The 19,826-nt window shown below is 41.7% G+C and overlaps 1 protein-coding gene across 5 annotated transcripts in view; it reads right to left on the bottom strand.

Annotated features, from left to right (window-relative positions):
- Positions 1-210: 210 nt before the first annotated feature.
- The window catches only part of slc6a5 (solute carrier family 6 member 5), an 81,144-nt gene continuing 61,528 nt past the window's right edge, over positions 211-19,826 (bottom strand). For all 5 annotated transcript variants that reach the window (XM_020044324.3, XM_013133123.4, XM_020044325.3 and 2 more), the window contains 5 exons: positions 8,387-8,518; positions 7,731-7,830; positions 4,997-5,097; positions 3,538-3,705; positions 211-1,615 (listed from right to left, as the gene is read on the bottom strand). In XM_020044324.3, the coding sequence (XP_019899883.2) occupies positions 1,460-1,615; positions 3,538-3,705; positions 4,997-5,097; positions 7,731-7,830; positions 8,387-8,518 (657 nt within the window). In that variant the 3' untranslated portion in view covers positions 211-1,459. The remainder of the gene's footprint in view (positions 1,616-3,537; positions 3,706-4,996; positions 5,098-7,730; positions 7,831-8,386; positions 8,519-19,826) is intronic.

The raw sequence follows: 19,826 nt of genomic DNA, 5'->3' as shown, positions 1-19,826 counted from the left end.
AAACTAAGTCAACACACATCTCTTTTGAAAAGTGTATACTCTGTACAAGATACAGCTACACAACTGGCAAGAAAAAAAACATACACATTCTCACATGTGGTATGTTTATATATATATATATATATATATATATATATATATATATATATATATATATATATATATATATATATATATATATATATATATATATATATATATATATCCTTATATACAGATATAGCTATACTGTATATTGTTTTACCCCACTAAAGTTGTGGATGTGAGGACAATGGGGGTTCTACAGTTGCCATGAAAGACCACAACATATATTTACAGCAATAAATAGTTGGTTTCATTTGTATGCATGTAAAGGCTATCGGACCGTTCTAAACACTTAGAAGAATCACTACAATTTCACATGGCCATTTTGCATATCTTAAGCTACTAAAGGATGAGCGACTACACAAGTTCTATGGATGTGGTAACAAGAATATGAATTACAGAGATTTCTAAATAGAGAAAGAGTGAGGGCACCACAAATTGCCCCTTGGTTACAACTAAATATAGGCCCAGGCTCCTACAAAGCAAAATAATACAAGATTAAACTGTTAAGAGTTAAAATAATCAGCTATAGGCATCTCCTTATCTACTGGAAAGGTAGGAGGCACAAATTGCACGTAACTCATCATTTATTTCAGATTAAGCAAGGGAGCCCAATTACTATGTGTGTTTATATAGCTGACAGGAACAAATACCAGCAATGAAATTAACCATAACGTCTGTACATACTGCATCATTTGTAGGCAGTTTATTTCACTTTTATTGCCTACTTTATTTTGAACAGAAATTGAATTTATACGGTAAATCATGGTCTCATAGAGAAACATTGGTTTTCATCAGACCCTGACCTCTCTGTCAGTTTTCATGGATTTGATGCCTTTTTGTTGGTGACAGACTTGTTTTTAGATTATCATATAAACACAACAAAACATTTCACAGGGAAATGTACTGAGTAGTCGAATATTGCCATCACAGTCAGAACTGTGTCAGTACACATTTTGCTTTTTAAATAAGAGATCCCCTCAGAAAGGGCTGTGGAGTAAATGGCAGCGCATCAGAAGGAGAAAGAGGACAGCCCATTCTCAGGGCAGGGTGTAATATGGGTGCCTGCTAGAGAAAGCAATGTTGGAGTGGAGGGCAGAACACATCTTTGAGTGCCTACTTCCCACATTTTGAGAACCTACCTACAAGAAAGGATAAAAGGAAAGGGTGGTGGACGGGAGAACGGGGGGAAGGAGGCAGAGGAGATGTTGGCCTTCTTTTCTCCCACCTACACTGAAGGGGAAAAGAGGAAGCAGGAAAGGTAAAGTAAAAGTGAAGAAAAAGAGAACGAAGAGATGGAGGTGAAGGTAGTGCTCCCGCTCTCTCTCCTTCAGGACATCTGCTGTTGCGCTGGTGGTGGTGCTAATGGAGGTTACTACTGGTAGGTGCCTAGCTGGAAATCTTTGGGGGGCAGTTTGAGGCCCAGGGAGTTGGATCCATGGGGATCCATCATGTTCTGGTAGCGCTCCCCTCTGTGCTTCTCCAGGAAGGGCCCCCAGTCGGGCTGAGGGGTGCACACCAGCTTCAAGCGCTGCGGATGGGAGAAAGGAAGAAAATTCACAGTTGTTTTAAACAGAACAGTATATTTCTTTGTCCCATACAAAACTCTCAGATGCATGCAGAAACAGTGTGCTATTTTTTTTTTCCTGATGTAAAAAAAGACAAATCTGGACTGTACATTTTTCTTTGTTAGGAACAATCATGCTTTTCTATAGCCAACAGAAGTTAGTAATATTTAATAAATGTCACTGTTCAACATTGCCTATTCAAACATCCATATCTCACCCTTAGATGTAAACAGCTTTTAAAAGGGTATTCCAGGATGCCCTATGTAAAGGTTCAAACAGATGACATTCTATGGTGGGAGGGGTTGTGTTTATTTAATAATATAATGGTAATTAGATTGGAGGCAGGACTTTCCAATAATTATTTTTGGCCACCAGTTAGTTAGTTTCACTGATTGGTATGCCAGTTCCTTTTTTTCCTATACACTTTCGTTGTGCCATCATTCTTGTACATGTTAATACTTTGTAATTTGTAAATTAATTTGTCTTATTTGTAAATTTGTTCCAGCACTCTGCAAATTGTTTGGTAGTTGTTTCATTCCATCCTCTTTTTGAGGCTAACTATTGTTATTGCAACCGACAGCTCAGCCCCTGTAGTTGGGCTGCTGAATACTTTTGCAAACATTACTGACTGACACATCCACACTTACCACTTTGTAAGAATTCCTGATCTGTTGAAAAGTTCTTTGTTGTTTTTCCTTCATTAGGGTGAGTAGTCTTTGGCTGAGCTAACCAGTATTTTCTTACTTCTTCTTAATGTTCCAAAGAGACTCTGATCAATAATGCACAAGAATTTCTTATCAATTTATCCTGATTTATTATCATAACGGCCAGCTTAACTTGCACTTCAATTGCTTGGGTCTCCGTGTTGTCAGACACCAGCAACCGACTCCAAAAACAAGTGCAATGCCTAAAATCAAGACTAAACATTGACTGCTCTCTTGTGCATGCACTAATGGTGCAAACAAACACACCTGCCCAATAAGAGAAATAAAGCCAATTGTTCAAATACGGTTGTTACCAGCAAATGGGGTGGACAAGTAACAAAAACTGGCACAAAAAAAATAATTTTCATTTAATATGGATGGAAATATCATCAAAACTGACACTTGAGAATTCCCTTGCCCACATTCTCCTGCAAAAGTATTACCCCTCCTCCTTCCCCACCACCACACAAGCAGTTGAGAGGCTAATCAGTTTAGGGAAAGTTTACAGAGAAGGTCTTTAGTAATTTGGTTTTGTAATAGTGTAATCTGTGTAAAATCTTGAATTATATAAAACATTGTCTGGACTTGATTGAATAGGTATACATGTATTCCAAGCTAAGCAGTGCATAATTCGTGCTCGCATCTTGTGTTGATGGTATCTGGACCTATTCATCAAGTAATTTGCTGGTACACTGCAAATTAAGATTGTTGTTGAATATGTATGATATTCAACAACAATCTTAATTTCAATATTATACATTTCATATTGTACAATGTCATATTCATAATATTATCATGGCTAATTACAGTATTACAGATTTGAAGCTACGAAACTGTCAGTGTTCAACCTTAACATGTGATGACAATATATTAGAACAGATAAACAGGAATTTAGTTGACTCTAATGGGTGGCACAAAAAAGACAAAAAACACCATAGTCACACCCCTACTCTAGGTTCCTACAGAAACCCATTGCTACATCGAACCATTGAGTGTTTCTCCTAAAACCCCTCAACCAATTAAAGCAATGGTTCCTTAAGAAACGTCAGCGTGTCCTTAAGGAACATCCTTAAGAGTGTGAGTTTCTGAGGTCTGTGTGCATGAATGTGTGCGGGTGTGTGTGTGTGTCAGCATGCGCTCATACATGCGTGAGTGTGTGAGGGATTGTTCCCCATACACACCTCCATAATGCTGCCAGGGGCCAAGTGCATTTTGATGGCAAACATGATTGGGATCCAAATGACTGAACACACCACCATCAGCCAGCCCATTACCATGGACCAGGGGGGGTATGTGTAGTCCTCATACGTCATCACCTTCCACTGGTATAGACTGAGACCCAGGATTCCCTGCAGGAGGGTGAGGAAGAGAGAGGACAGAGGAGCTCAGTCAGTCCATCTACAGTAGATCATCCATCACATGACTTGTTTCATGTAAATGTCAGGCTGAGGAAGCAAGGGATGAGGAGGAAGATCAGAAAAGAAGGAAGGTCATTGAGATAGAGAAAGGAAGGATTAGGAGGGTATGATAACATGCCGAAAGCCAAAAGGCAGCAGGAAGAACAGGGAGAAAGAGGTAGGTAGCTTTAGGCATGCATTCAGCATCCAAGATGATTTCAGGGTAATTTGTAACCCTCTACAGGGGGGACCGCTGACTGGTAGGCTGGGGAAAGTGGTAGGATGGAGCGATAGAGTGTCATTTTGTCACTTGTACTTAGCTGTTACAGCGTGGGATTTTCTAGCAAACTAATACTGCTACTAACACACCATTGAGTGCAGTAAAACATAACTTGTGTAAGATAACATGAGGTAACTGGGGTTATAGCGTGCAATAGAAAGTTAATTGTACTTAGTTTGAATCATTATTTAGGGCATTCTTAACTATATTGGCATCAGATACCCTAGTGCAGGGTTATTCAAATCTGGCCATCAAAACCAGTTCCACTCCATTTTTTCATTGCAACCCTTGAGTCAGGGACTTATTCAGATTTAAGACACCAGGTGGGTCCAATTAATGGGGAGATAGAATAGAAAACCAGCAGGCTTTGGCCCTCGTAGAGTAAGATTTGATTACCCCTACCCTAGAGGTTAGAGAACTTAACCATTTAATCTTGTATCACTATCTAAAAGGCTTTGAAACCGAATTCCTGAGCTGAAAAGATGAAAAGCCTGTTGTTCTGTCCACAAGAAATGTAAACCTAATTGCACTTATAAGGTGCTCTAGGTGACTAGGGAATTTTCTGAAGAACTAGAAAATTGTGAAAAGATAGCAGATCCACACTTACATGACATGGTCAAGTTAACCTTGTTATGGCATGGCATATGTTATGTGACTGTTATAACAACATTATGCAGGCTATAGGAACGGTGCATTTCCAATAGCACAAACAACCATGTGTCATAACCATGAATAGTGAGGGCAACTATTTTCATTGTTCCATTTCTAGGTAAACACTCGCTGTTGGGACCTACATTTGAAAAGACTGCTATGAAAAGGGAAACATTTGTGTGCGTTTTTGTATGTGGACATGTTCATGTGTACACACATCTGTGTTTCTGTGTGTGTGTGTTTGTGAGGAAGCATGCTTGATAGCGTGTGTGCCTAGACCCATTTATGGACTGGACAAACACACACACACACCGTCAGTATGGTAGGAGTAACAAAGGCCCAGCAGATTCTCCAAAAACGATTTGGTTGGAAGCCAATCATCATTTCAATGTCCTCGCAGAACCTTTGCAGGCCTACAGCAGGGGAATAAAAACAGAAAAAGAAGGAGTAGGGGGAGACACAAGAGGAGGAGGAAGAACAATAGTTTGAGTCAATCAGATCGACTGGTCTTGGTTTGGAAGCAAGGGGTACAAAGAAGTAAATTCACACTGACACACTAAACCTACATCCAAAATGAAACCCTGTTACCCATCCAAATTGGGCTCAGCTGAAATGTAGTGCACTACTTCAGGAATAAGGTATAATTTGGGATGCATGCAAATAATGAGCCAGATTCAGCAGGGCTTTAGACAAAAGAGCTTCACAGAGGCAAATCCATTCCCTGGGAGAGAGGGGTAAGGGGTCGAGCAGGGTGAGTCCAGGACATTGTGGCTTGATGGTTGTCAAAGTAATTGGCAAGTATTGAGGGTTGGACAGCACTCAGTTCAAAATTGAAGGGAGAATGCCACATCAATTCCAATTTGAAATAAATATAATATAATATATCCCTTTTCATGTGAATATTTTAACTGCAATTAAGTAGAACTGGATTCAATATACAGTTGTGCTCATAAGTTTGCAGAAATTGTGAAAGTTTTGCATTGATTTTGAAAATATGACTGATCATGCAAAAAAATTATATTTTATTTAAGGATTGTGACCCTGTGAAGCCATTTATTATCACATAGTTGTTTGGCTACTTTTTAAATCATAATGATAACAGAAATCACCCAAATTTCCCTGATCAAAAGTTTACATACCCTTGACACACAAGGTGACACACAGGTGAAAACGGCAATTAAAGGTGAATTTCCCACACCTGTGGCTTTTTAAATTGTGTATAAATAGTCAAGGAGTTTGTTAGCTCTCACGTGGATGCACTGAGCAGGCTAGATACTGAGCCATGGGGTGCTGAAAAAAACTGTCAAAAGACCTATATAACAAGGTAATGGAACTTCATAAAGATGGAAAAGGATATAAAAAGATATCCAAAGCCTTGCAAATGCAAGCCAGTACTATTCAATCACTTATTAAGATGTGGAAAATGTGTGGATCTCTTGATACCAAGCCAAGGTCATGTAGACCAAGAGAGACTTCCGTCAAAACTGCCAGAACAATTGTTTGGGATACAAAGAAAAATACAAAATCCAGATATAACCTCAGTCTCCAAGAATTCGGGGCCTTATAGACAACTATTACAAAAGACTGCATGCTGTCATTGATGCTAAAGGAGGCAATACACAGTATTAAGAACTAAGGGTATGCAGACTTTTGAACAGGGTCAGTTCATTTTGTTGCCATGTTTTGTTTTATGATTGTGCCATTCTGTTATGACCTACAGTTGAATGTGAATCACATAAGAAATAAATATGTTTTGCCTGCTCACTCATGTTTTCTTGCATGCTCACTTGTGTTTTCATGAGTTACAAATGGTACATATATTACCAATTCTCCAAGGGTATATAAACTTTTGAGCACAACTGTTTACATTCAATATTAGGTGTAGTCTTTACATATATTGTACAACATGTTATATCCAGTATATATATATACACACACACACACACACACACACACACACACGCGCACACACAGATATATATATATATATATAAAACCGGTACAAAAACGTAATGTTCCACAGTGCATTTGTATGACCCTTAAGTTGCGGCAGGTCATAAAACAATGGAATGCTGAAGATGAAAAGCAGCATTCGATGCTTTGTACAAATCACAAATTCACTGGTGTCACAGAGAAGGGGTGGTGCCTTTGGTTCAGGTTCTGATTACGTCTGTAAAAACAAAGTATGCAACCAGAACTAACCTGAAGTACATAACCAATTACAGACCTGGTTCTGCATTAAACAAAACTAAATGTGAACCAGTTCCAAAAAAAATACTGAAACAAATATTTAAAACAAAGAAACAGCTAATAAGTCTGTGAGAATGAAGTTGTGTCCTCAGTTGTCCACCCAAACAATAATCTGAAAGCAGTTTGGCAATCTTTTTTTGTCTTGTCCTGATCCTGTGAGCTTATGTTTAAACGCTGGATGGATATCAGTCTGGTCATGATGAGTAGGCTTACGTTTAGAGCCGGTCTAGGTGATGACGAGTACTAACCCAAATTAATAAACAATGCTGATAGTCTTTCATCAACAGTTTTTTCATTTGCTGTTTATTTTTTCTAATATTTTCTTGGTACTCGCTGACTTTGATGTGCAAATGTTTGTGACAAAGATGGCACCTATACTTACTGATCTGCTTGTTTGATTGCTGTTGCTCAATCTACAGTGCTGTTTGTGGTTGTGATTATGGTACTTGTCACTATGATACTATATCATGTGTGTTGTAGGTTTGATTAGTTGGAGGACGATCCAATCACATTCAAATTCACTTTTCTCTACGCCCATTGGAAACGCCCCATGCCCAAACGGTTTGAATCACACACAAACCAGACTGATGCCCGTGCAGTCTTTAAATGTACGCTTGCGGGATCAGGCGGCTGTGGGAGGCTAGTGATATATGAACATTAGTAGAAAGCAACTAACAGTACAGACATACATGCTCTGTTTTGGTGGCCCAGCAGTTAGGATAAAGGAATGGTAAGCTGATCCTAGATCCATACCATAGAATTACTGTAGTTTAGTTCTAATCATTCTACTGCTCACCATATAAGTAGGAGATTCCTAACAGCTCAAAGATGGCAATGATGACCAGAGAGTAGGACGCAGCATATGTGTCCACCAACTGCAGCATGTACATCCCATTCTGTTAATGCACACACAGAAACACACATAGCGCATTCACTTTAATTACTTACTTCAATCCACAAATGAAACGTTAACAACCCAAATATCTCACACAAACGCACAAAGAGGGGAATAAACAACATACACCAGTAAGGTACAGCTAGTGTCAGTAACCTGTACTAAGGCTTTATAGCTTGTATTCTACATTATGGGAAGGATTAGGATGCCATTTAGGACATAACGGTAAAAAAAAGCCTGTTTGCTCGCCAGAAAGACAAAACTCTCTGTACCAGGCTCCTCTGTTGTCTCCTCACATATATATATATATTAATAAATGAAATCAATAGTACCTTATGCAAGACTGCCCTGGTGGCTGGGTGTGGTTTGTGTGTGTGTGTGCGCGAGTGCACTTGTACGTGGATGTTTGTTTGGCCAGCCATACATAAAGTGCGTGAAGGCTGGTGCGTAGGCAAACACGCATGTGTTTGTGTCGCTGTACTTGCGTGTATGTGCATGCGTTTCTATGCCAACATTTAGTCATGTGTGAGTCTTCATGTGTGACTGGTGCTCTGTACCTCTGTGACCATAGGGAATCCCAGTAAGAAGAAACAGGCACAGCAGATGAGAGTGAACAGAGGCTTGTGCTTCCTCAGGTACTTGGGGAACTCATCAGAAACTGACGTCACTATGGTCTCAATGGTGGCAAACTGGGACACAGGAGAAGAGGGAGGCGAGAGAGGACAGTCAGAGAAGGAACAGAGAAAAGATGGGGCGGTGGAGGGAGAGAGGGGGAAAAAGGAAAGAGGAACAGAGGGGAGACCAGGTCAATGGGGTGAGACAACAGGGGAGGGAGGAAAGAAAAAAGGAAGGAGAGAGTGCAGATCAGAGACAATTCAAGAAACCGAGGCCACAGTGACAATTACGGTAAGGGAAAGAAAGAGTCATTACAACAGCACAACATATACTGTATCCACAGAGATGGGGATCAGGAGGAAGATAACAGAGATGGGGAAAGAAGACCTGCATATAAGAGACAATCTAGAAAAGAGGAGCAGAAGAAAATGACATGGGTGGCTTAGGGGGTCAGAGGATAAGTGCAGAGGAAACATAGGATGAATACATAGATGAACCAAATACAAAGAAGAGGAGAATGGAGGCCAATCATGGCGCTGAGCTATGTGTCACTTCAACGCTTCCCTCCATCCTCCCGAGGTCCCAAAACAAAAATACAAGGAAGCCTCTTCTCTGCTCCAGTAGATTCACAGCTGCCAAGACAAACCAACATCATCATTTACTATTTACCATTTTCATCCCTGTTATCTTAATATATCCCTTTTAACATGCCCTGCCCCGCCTAAGGGAGTTTAGGGTGTAAACATCAAAGACAGACTTTCCCTCTTTCAGTTGTCTCAGAGGGTCTTGAGAGACACTAAAGCTTAAAGGAAAAGGTATCGGGGACCTTAAAGTGTTTGCTCTTTAAAGACAGATCAAGCAATGGAGCATACGTATTTCTCTGCTGTTTTAGTCTGCCTATAAACACCACTACAGATTCTACCAAAACGTATGCTAAAACACCTTATGTAACAAAGATCAAACTATAAACCAGGCCCAAAATTCAGTACGCAATACATCTAATTACAGTTGTACAGGTTTTATGTGTGGTTGATTTAGATGCATTAAATATTCTTCTTATAGGGTCCAAACACCACATTTCCATGAATGTCTACGTGTGGTACGGTGCTGTAAAAAAGCACTCAGTACCAACCCCCACTCCCAAACACATACAAACACACATACAGCACACCGTGGGACAATATGGGCCCCAATCCCACCAATTACCGTGTTCACACTCGACACAGTGTTGCTGATGAATACAGAAGTGGCTCGGCTTCTCCCGTATGTTCGCCCTCCATCGCCCTCCTTCCATGATCATGATTGCTTCTTTCTCTATTCACATCCCCGCTCCTGTCTTTCTTCTCTCTTTCCACCTTTCTCTCCTCTTTGTTCTCCTCACTCTTCTCATCTCTCCCTCTCCCCACTTATCCTTTCCTTCTATTCCCTGCTTCCTCTCTGCCTCTTCGCTCTCTCCTTTACCTCTCTCAAAACAGGCACAGAGGGGAGTCTGGAGCTACAAACAAATAATAATGAATTGGATTCAGATGACATTTAAATATAGCATAGTATGTAAATTGCTTTTCACCAGTTCACATCAAGGTTCACATTTCGGTGCAGTTACTTCACCCCCATCCCCGATAATCAGCTTGAAACAAGGAATCTATTTTGTGCCAATCACTTGCACGCGCAAGCAAGCCCACACACGCACGCAAAAACACTAATACACAAATTAATTGACATGCAGAGCACACTATGCATTTACCATGATTGTCAGACCATGTATTGCAGTTTAAGTTCTGCAAATTTTTGTTAGCAATTGTAACGTCTGCTCAGCGTTACAGTGGCTCCCCTTCCTCTCCAGTATTAACCACCAGCAAGGGTGATGGCAGAAGCGCATTCCGAGGACGCACCTGTTTCCTATCACTGTGTGTTTATATTCTGTTGTTCACCAACTGCACTACGCAGATTATTATTTGTCTGTCGTTACCGTGTTGGCGCGCTTGTTCAAACCTTAAAGAACACAAAAAAGACAGACTATTGAATTGCTATCGTCCGTTTTGTTTGTTTTCCCTTTTTGCAAGCAAGCAAGTTAGTTTATTTATATAGCACAATTCATACATCGAAGCAAATCAATGTGCTTTAAAAAGAAAAATATGAAAGTACAATAACTCAAATGAAAACATCATAATAACAAAAAATACAATAAGAATACACAAAGTGTAAACATTTGATAAAAACATAAAGTGTGGTTAGGTTTAAGTGTTCAGTCAAGTGTTTTTAACCTGGATTTAAAAATGTATACGTTTGGGGCACGTCTAAGATCTTCTGGTAGTTTATTCCAGTTGTGTACAGCATAACTGCTAAATGCAGCTTCTCCATGTTTAGTTTGGACTCTGGGCTCTACTAGCTGACTTGTGTTCATGGATCTAAGAGCCCTGCTCGGTTTATATTCTTCAAACATATCAGAAATGTATTCAGGTCCTAAACCATTTAGAGATTTATGAACTAAAATCTATTCTGTAACTGACTGGAAGCCAATGCAAAGATTTCAAAATCGGAGTGATGTGCTCTGTTCACTTGGTCCTGATTAACATTCTAGCAGCAGCATTCTCATTGAGCTGCAGTTGTTTTACAGTCTTTTTCATGAGTCCAGTTAAGAGTCAACTCTACTAGAGATAATAGCTTGGATGAGCTTCTCTTGGTTTTTTTGGGACACTGAGACTTTAAATCTGGCTATATTTTTTAGATGATAGAATGCTGTTTTGGTGACCACTTTGATATGACTGTTAAATGTGTCTGAGTCAGAATCAGAACACCAAGATTACACACTTGATCCCTGGTTTTAAGGGCCCGAGAATCCATCTCTTTACTAATACTCGTTCTTTTATTTTTGTTGCCAAATACAATCATTTATCTTGGTTTAATTGTAGACAATTTTGGTTCATCCAGGTATTGATGTGCTCTATACAGTGACACAGAAAGTCTATTGAGCTCTTGTCATATGGTTCGAGAGCCATATATATTTGAGTATCATAGGCATAGCTGTGGCAGTTTTAATGTTGTTGTAGAATTTGGCCCAAGGAGTTTGCTAAAAGAATGAATTCCTTTCCCCAAGGTTAGAATTGGGCCTGAGATGAAAACATGTTTATTTTCTCCAGTAGCATAAAAAAAGAAATCAGGATCAGTTTTCCTTTGTAGAATGTCAAAAGTGTGGATAATAATCTGCATGTTGCTTGGATGTGTAGAGAGAATAACTGGCAACATTTCTGTTAGCTCTCTGAGTGGTTAGGTTTTCAGTCTTTGCCATTCTGATATGCTTGGTAATGTCGTTGCCAATCAAGGTAGTATCTGGCTTATCAGATATGGAGTTAGAAAAGTTTCTTCTTCCCCCGTCCTATCAGTGGTTTTAGGGCTATTTCTTGTATTTTGGTTAGCCCTAATGCTAGTTTTGGGGTTTGCCTCACTTTTGCGCACTAGTTGAGCTCGTACCATCACAGAATAATCCGTCCACCCCTAGGCACTTTTTGCCTTCTTTTTGCCTTTTTTCATTTGGGTATGTTAGTTTCTTTTTTCCTCCTAATCACTCGTCCCGGGATGAACCAGGGTGGGCACGATGGAGAGTCCGGGCTTCCGAGATTAGCCTCTGAGCTAGAGAATAGACTCCACGTCATGGAGGGACAGATTGCAAGATAAGTAACAGCTCTCGGCGTTGTGATGTCACACCTGGCAGCATGGTCGGGAAGGGAGAGCCCTGTTGGGCTGGCCAGGGTGGCGGCGCCTCCCCTTATCAACCAATCCAGAGGGTTGTGTCGAGGTTTCCTTCTCCAGTGCGAAAAGTATTTTGTTGATAAATCACTCACTGATTAGGAGAAGGTGACTACGACAATCACTCTCTTAACAGGGTGCGCCCTCAAATGGACAATTTTGCTATGGAGTGGCAGGTCAGGGGAACTGAAGTCATTTCCCAATTTCACGGCACAGTTCCTAGCTGAATTTCACTGTCTCACAAAGGGTCAGGATGGGGGCGAGAAACTTATGCGCTTGAGGCAGGGGAATAGCAAGGCCTCCGAGTGTGCCCTGTCGTTCAGGGTGGTGGCAGTGTCCAGTGAGTGGAACGAGCCGGCTCTGAGGACCGCTTTCCGAAGGGGCTTGCAGACTGCGGTCCCTTGCGGACTGTGGTCCCTTGCGGACTGCGGTCCAGATGGAGCTGTCTTGTGTGAGCGGTTCCATGCCGCTGGATGCCTTCTCCGCCCAGGCGATTGCCATTGATGGACAGCTCTGGGACTGTGACCGCCTGGCATGCCGCCCCCGTCTCTCACCCTCTCGGATGGAGCTAGAGCCCGAACCAATAGATTTGGGAATCACCAGGCTCCCCGCGGAGGAAAGAGATCACTGGGGTCGCCAGGGGCTGTGCCTGTTCTTTGGGGAAAAGGGGCATTTCCATAGGGGGTGTTCCTTGGCCCAGATAAAAAGCAGGAAGGAGGTGAGTACCCAGACAGTGCAGTCGGGCACAGTGGATGCCTTGCGGTTATGTGACATTGCCCATCGTTTCTGTCTTCCGGTTGGTTTTCCCTCTCATCCCTCTACAGCACTGGTTGGCTTCATAGACCAGTCCGTAGTCCCTGCACTCCAGCTGACGTTGCACTGTTTGAGGTCCCTGATGCCAATACAGGCTTTGGATGGTCATCCTGTGGGGTCAGGCTTGATAACCCAGGTGACTCGCCCTCTCACGCTTACCATCAACAGCTGCAGAGAATGTCTGGAATTGCTGGTTATGACTTCATCATTATACCCCGTCATCCTGGGTTTTCCATGGCTCCAAACAGGACACCAACATCGCCTGGAGCAAACAGAAAATCCTGGGATGGTTGACGGTGTGCCAGGCCATCTGTGGAGAGCCCCGTGGGCACATCAAAGCTAAAATCCCGCCGAGTATGCAGACCTAAGTAGGGTGTTCTCTACCAAAAATGCCAGGTGTATCCCTCCCCACCACTCCTGGGATTGCGCCATTGATCTCCTGCAAGAGGCCATGCCCCCTAGGAACAAGATCTACCCGCTGTCTATGGCCAAAATGGACAGCACGGAGACCTACATCAGGGAGACGCTGGAGCAGGGGCCCATCCGCCATTCCACCTCCCCTGCTTCAGCCAGCTTTTTCTTTGTTAAAAAGAAGGACGAGGGGCTAAGGCCGTGTACCAGCAAACAGGGAACTCAACACCATGACTACTAAATATCGCCCCTCATCCCATCGGCCATAGAGCAGCTGAGGGGGGCACGCGTTTTCACGAAGCTGGACCTCCGGAAGCACCTCATGATCATGGGGATGAGTACAACAGGTCGAAAGTCATTGCACTACTTGGGGAGTAGGAACAATGAGAAGTGGTCAGACAGACCCAGGTGGGGGAGGTGAATGGCTTTCTAGGCCTCTGGAATGTTTGTGTACACCTGGTCCAGTGTATTGTCTCAATTATGTTGTCGGATATGTTGTTGTGTAGCCACGTTTCTGAGAAAATCATGACGCTGCAATCCATAATCCTTTTTTGTGAGTTGATTCTTAAATGTATTTCGTCCACTTTGTTTGCCAGAGAAGGCAGATAGGTAGTGAAGGCAGATAGGGGGTTATCATTTGCCTAGCCCGGAGGCCACTCCACTTCCCTCGTCTTTGTTCACGGTATCGACGCCGCACTTCCTGCACGTGCACTTCCTGTCGGTGGTATAGTTAGTGTCTCCCGGGACGTCTTTACAATCTCCGGTGTGTAATGTTCTTTATTATGTTATTTATTGTATTATGTACAAGGTTATGTCAAAGTCAAGAAATCTGGTAACTCCTCTAGCTTACGGCAACTGCCCCTCCCCATTGTCGTGACACATGCTTAGTAGGCAGTTGTCTTTACGACAGTACTTATCATTACATCTTCCTTTTATAACAAATATACAAACATACACAAGGTAAGTAACTATAATTAAGTAATTCTAATCATCAAATGTAATTAAAGTAACTATGCAAATTAATTAGTGGATTCTGAACTTATTTAGGTAACCCTTCAAATTACAGCCCGTTACTTACAGGATAGTTCCCACGTAACTACGTAGTAACAAGAATGTAAATACGTGTTAAGAATGGGTAGTTATGTAGGAACGATGTAGGTGGTATGTGTACTTATGAACAAAGAATGATACTACTCCAAAACTACTTAGTAAACAGACAGGCAATAAAAATGCAATTTTGAAATAATATATATAATTGTCATTGTTATTCGTGCTTATGAATTTAACATTTAAATGTGACTTTTTTAAGTCACATCTATTTATTTTATTGTAAGTTTGCTCGCAGAATTAAGGATTCAAGAGAAAATAAGGATGATGCTCATTTCTTCGCTTTGCGCTACTTTTCACTGCCAACACACACTTTGGGCAATCGGTTCTTGCCAAACCTAAAGCCACGTTGACATCAACTGCAAATGTATGAATTCATTATAGATGTGTGAAATGTAGACCATTTCAAATAATGGCACTTGTGAATGTCCTTTCAGAACCGTAGTGCCAAAAGGCTACCATGTCTTTGCAAGATCACTTGGTGTTGTAATAGGGTTGTTTAGTATATTTCAGAAGGTTTTCAAATGCAATTTTATTAAATAGTTTGCATGTTCACCCAACAGTTAATCCAAAAGAAAATTAGTGAATAAAAGGTCTGGCCAAAAACACACACCAAAAATACAGTGGGGAGAACAAGTATTTGATACACTGCCGATTTTGCAGGTTTTCCCCACTTACAAAGCATGTAGAGGTCTGTCATTTTTATAATGTTATATAAGGAAAGTTGATATCTCAAATAGTACGGCCGAAATCAGCGAATGAAATTGAGCTGGGCGGGTCTATGACTTTAGACATCCATTAATCCCAAATGGAATATCAAACAGTTATGAAACTAAACATACTAGTACATGTGGCTGTCAGGAATCCACAGAAAAATCCCATACAGAAATACCTCTTGGGGGCGTTATAAACATCACCAATGTTTCTCACGATTTTGCCATTAATTAAAACACACTTAAACAACATCTCCTCTGAAACCACAAAACAGATTTGGTTGACAATTGGTGTAAAGGACCGCTGGACCATCGTCTTTAAAAGTTATGTATGAAAGTTGATATCTCAAACAATATGGCTGAAATCAGCAAATTAAATTGAGCAGGATGGGTCTATGATTTTCGACGTCCATAAATTCCAAATGGAACATCAAACAGCTACGAAACAAAACATACTTGTAAATGTGTCTGTTAGGAATGGATAAGAAAAGTCCCATACGAAAATACCGCCTGGGTGCGCTATTAACATCACTGATGTTTCTCACGGTTTTGCCGTTGATAAAAACACACTTAAACGACATCTCCTCCGAAACAGCTGAATGGATTTGGATGACAATTGGTGTGATGGACCTTTGAACCATTATCTTTAAAAGTTATATAAGAAAAGTTGATTTCTCAAACAATATGGCTGAAATCAGCGACTGAAATTGATGCGGGCAGGTCAATGACTATATAAGGCAATAAATCCACATGGGAATATCCGACAGCTACCAAATGAATCATGCCCATTAACATCTCTGCCACAAATGGACAGCAGAAGTCAAGTATAGAATTACCTTATGGGGGCACTATAAACCTCACCAGTGTTTTGCGTTATTTTGACAACTTAAATGACATCTCTGAGACCGTTGAATAGATTGGCATGCTGTTTGCTGTGAAGGATCTGTGGACCATTATCTCTAAAAGTCTATAAAAAAGTTGATAACTCAAATTGAATTTGACATAGTTGTGGCAAATCTTATATAAGCTATAAATCTTCAAACGATTATCCAAGAAAGATGCTACTTGCTTTACAGATAAACACCAAAGCCAGGAATGAACCCTGAAAGGTACGAACAGCCATGGTGGTGCTACAAACCTCACAGATTTTACGAAATTCATCAAAAATCTGCCAAATATGTCAGAGACATAACTTTCTGGAGATGTTAATCACTAAATGAGGCAACTGAGCCAAACATTCTTCAGCTTAACAAGCAAAACCCTTTCCCATTCAAAGTCAATGGTATTAGGAATTCAGCCAGGGTGACATATCATTTTGGCTACTTTGTGTGCATGTGACGTTAGAGGAAGAGGATTTTAGCTATCACTCAGCTGTGTGGCTAACACAAGATGGCTAATATATACACTCCTCCCTCCACACTATCACACACACATTATATTCTCTCTTCACACACAATCCACACCCTCCTCCCCCCACTCCTCACCAAGACACATTCTTTGCGCCACACACATATTCCTACCCTACCCTCTACTCCCTCCCTCCAAATACACTTTCTCCCGTCTCTCTTTATACACACTCTTATATCCCATATCTCTACACATACAGTGGAGAGAATAAGTATTTGATACACGGCCGATTTTGCAGGTTTTCCATCTTACAAAGCATGTAGAGGTCTGTCATTTTTATCATAGGTTTCATTCAACTCTGAGAGACATAATCTAAAACAAAAATCCAGAAAATCACATTGTAAGATTTTTTATTTTTATTGCATGACATAAGTATTTGATCACCTACCAACCAGTAAGAATTCCAGCTCTCAAAGACCTGTTAGTTTTTCTTTATGAAGCCCTCCTGTTCTCCACTCATTACCTGTACTAACTGCACCTGTTTGAACTCGTTACCTGTATAAAAAACATCTGTCCACACACTCAATCAAACAGACTCCAACCTCTCCACAATGGCCAAGACCAGAGAGCTGTGTAAGGACATCAGGGATAAAAATCACCTGCTATGTAGACCTGCACAAGGCTAAGATGGGCTACAGGACAATAGGCAAGCAGCTTGGTGAGAAGGCAACAACTGTTGGTGCAATTATTAGAAAATGGAAGAAGTTCAAGATGACGGTCAATCTCCTTTGGTCTGGGTCTCCATGCAAGATCTCACCTCGTGGGGCATCAATGATCATGAGGAAGGTGAGGGACCAGCCCAGAACTACATGGCAGGACCTGGTCAATGGCCTGAAGAGAGCTGGGACCACAGTCTCAAAGAAAACCATTAGTAACACACTATGCCATCATGGATTAAAATCCTGCAGCGCACCCAAGGTCCCCCTGCTCAAGCCTGCGCGTGTCCAGGCGCGTCTGTTTTGCCAATGACCATCTGGATGATCCAGAGGAGGAATGGGAGAAGGTCATGTGGTCTGATGAGACAAAAATAGAGCTTTTTGGTGTAAACTCCACTCGCCGTGTTTGGAGGAAGAAGAAGGATGAGTACAACCCCAAGAACACCATCCCCCCATGTTGAAATGCAAGTGGTTGAACTATTAGTGGCCTAAAGAATAGAATAGCTAAAGAATAGCTAAACTGGGTAAACCGCATACAATTGCAGAGACTCTCATTTTGCCGGCCGTGCAAGACATAATGATAGGAGGCTCGGTGCAGTACCACTGTCCAATGACACTGTCGCTAGGAGAATTTCAGACATGTCTGATGAGATCAGACATGAGCAACTGAGTTCATAAAAAAGAGTCCTTACTACGCGCTGCAGCTGGACGAATCCACTGATATTGCTGGGCAGGCACAGCTCCTCACCTATGTCAGGTATCTGCGGGACAAGGTGATTGAGGAGGATGTCCTGTTTTGCCGTCCTCTTCAGTCGCACACTACAGGAGAAGCCATCTTCAATGTCCTTGATATTTTTCTAAGTGAAAATGGTTTGACTTGGGACCGATGCGTTGGCTTATGCTTCGATGGTGCGCGGGGAATGAGGGGCCATGAGTGTGGCCTAGCTGCTCGCATTCAGCAAGTAGCTCCACTTGTGAAATGGACACATTGCATGGTCCATCGCGAAGCACTAGCTGCTAAAAAAAGGCCAGTTCTCTTTGACTCCGTGCTGAACCAATCCGTGAAAATGGTGAATCTCATCAAATCACGGCCGCTAAACTCTTGCGTGTTTGGGGTCCTCTGCCAGGAGTTGGGGTCAGGGCACGAACAGCTGCTTCTGCACACTGAAGTTCGCTGGCTCTCCAGGGGGCGGGTGTTACAGCGGTTGTTTGAGCTGCGAGAGGAGGTGAAGTGTTTTTTGACAGAAATCAAATCAGATCTGGCAAAGCATCTGGATGACACTATGTGGCTTGTGTCTCTGTCCTATTTGGTCGATATATTTGACCACTTGAATGGCCTCAACCTGTTTTTGCAAGGCCGTGAAACTCATATTTTGCTCCTTGCAGACAGAGTGGACGCCTTCACACAAACCTCTGGCATGTTCCCCAGCCTTGCAGACTTTATTACTGATGCAGGCACGTCACACGATTTCTGCTCTCTATTTCAGTCAGCGTCTGAGCACCTGTCGGCAATGATAGAACAATTTGCTACGTACTTTAAAAGGATTATTGCTCTTGTGCGTGGGTTCGAGATCCATTTGTGTGCACAGCAAACGAGCTGTCAATTGATATGCAGGAACAGCTTATTGAGCTGAAGAGTGACAGTAGGCTGAAGGAACTCTTTACCTCCTGCCCTCTTTTGTCATTCTGGGCAGCATTGATGCAGGAATACCCTCAACTCTGTGACGTCGCCTTGAAGATTCTCCTCCCTTTCGCGTCGACATATTTGTGTGAGGCAGGATTTTCAAAAATGACTGCACTCAAAATGAAATACCGCAATCGGGCACAAATCAAGGATGATTTGAGGCTATGTTTATCAGACATTGCGCCAAGAATTGAGGATCTTTGTAAGGCAAAGCAGGCTCAGGTCTCACATTAACATCACCTACCTGCAAGCTTCTGTAAAAAATGCAGATGATATGCTTACTATTAGGCCTAGTAAAAATAACAATAATAGAGCATACATTCATATCAGAGGTCTGGTGCCAATTCCCAATTATAGCAATAGGCCTACTACTACTCATAATAATAATAATAATAATGACTGCAAGCTCACATTAGAAGTCTGGTGCTAGTGCCAATTATAACAATAGCCTAGTAATGATAATAGGCCTACCTACCGCTACTGATGATAATAATAATAATAATAATGTGTGGGCCTAAAAATAATAGGGCTATTTATCTATCTATCTATCTATCTATGCAAGTTGGTGTAGTGGGGGTGGCACCGGGAAGGGGGGCCCCAATTGCAATGAACCAGCTTTGGGGGGGGCCAGCTTGCAAAAGGTTGAGAACCCCTGTTCTATACAGTCTTAGTGCAAGACTACTCTTTAGTTCCGTTAATAAATGTTCTGTTGTCCACGTTATTTCAGTAAAAATGTAATGGCTGAGGTAAAAGCTCCATTCTGTTGTTTAAATAGCGTAATGATTAAAGACAGTCTGCCACATAGAAAACCAGGAATTGAAACCTGCCAGCGACAACGATATTC

The sequence above is a fragment of the Esox lucius genome, chromosome 2 (genome assembly GCF_011004845.1).
Source record: "Esox lucius isolate fEsoLuc1 chromosome 2, fEsoLuc1.pri, whole genome shotgun sequence".
Taxonomy (NCBI): domain Eukaryota; kingdom Metazoa; phylum Chordata; class Actinopteri; order Esociformes; family Esocidae; genus Esox; species Esox lucius.
This window is presented reverse-complemented; position numbering and strand designations above follow the sequence as displayed.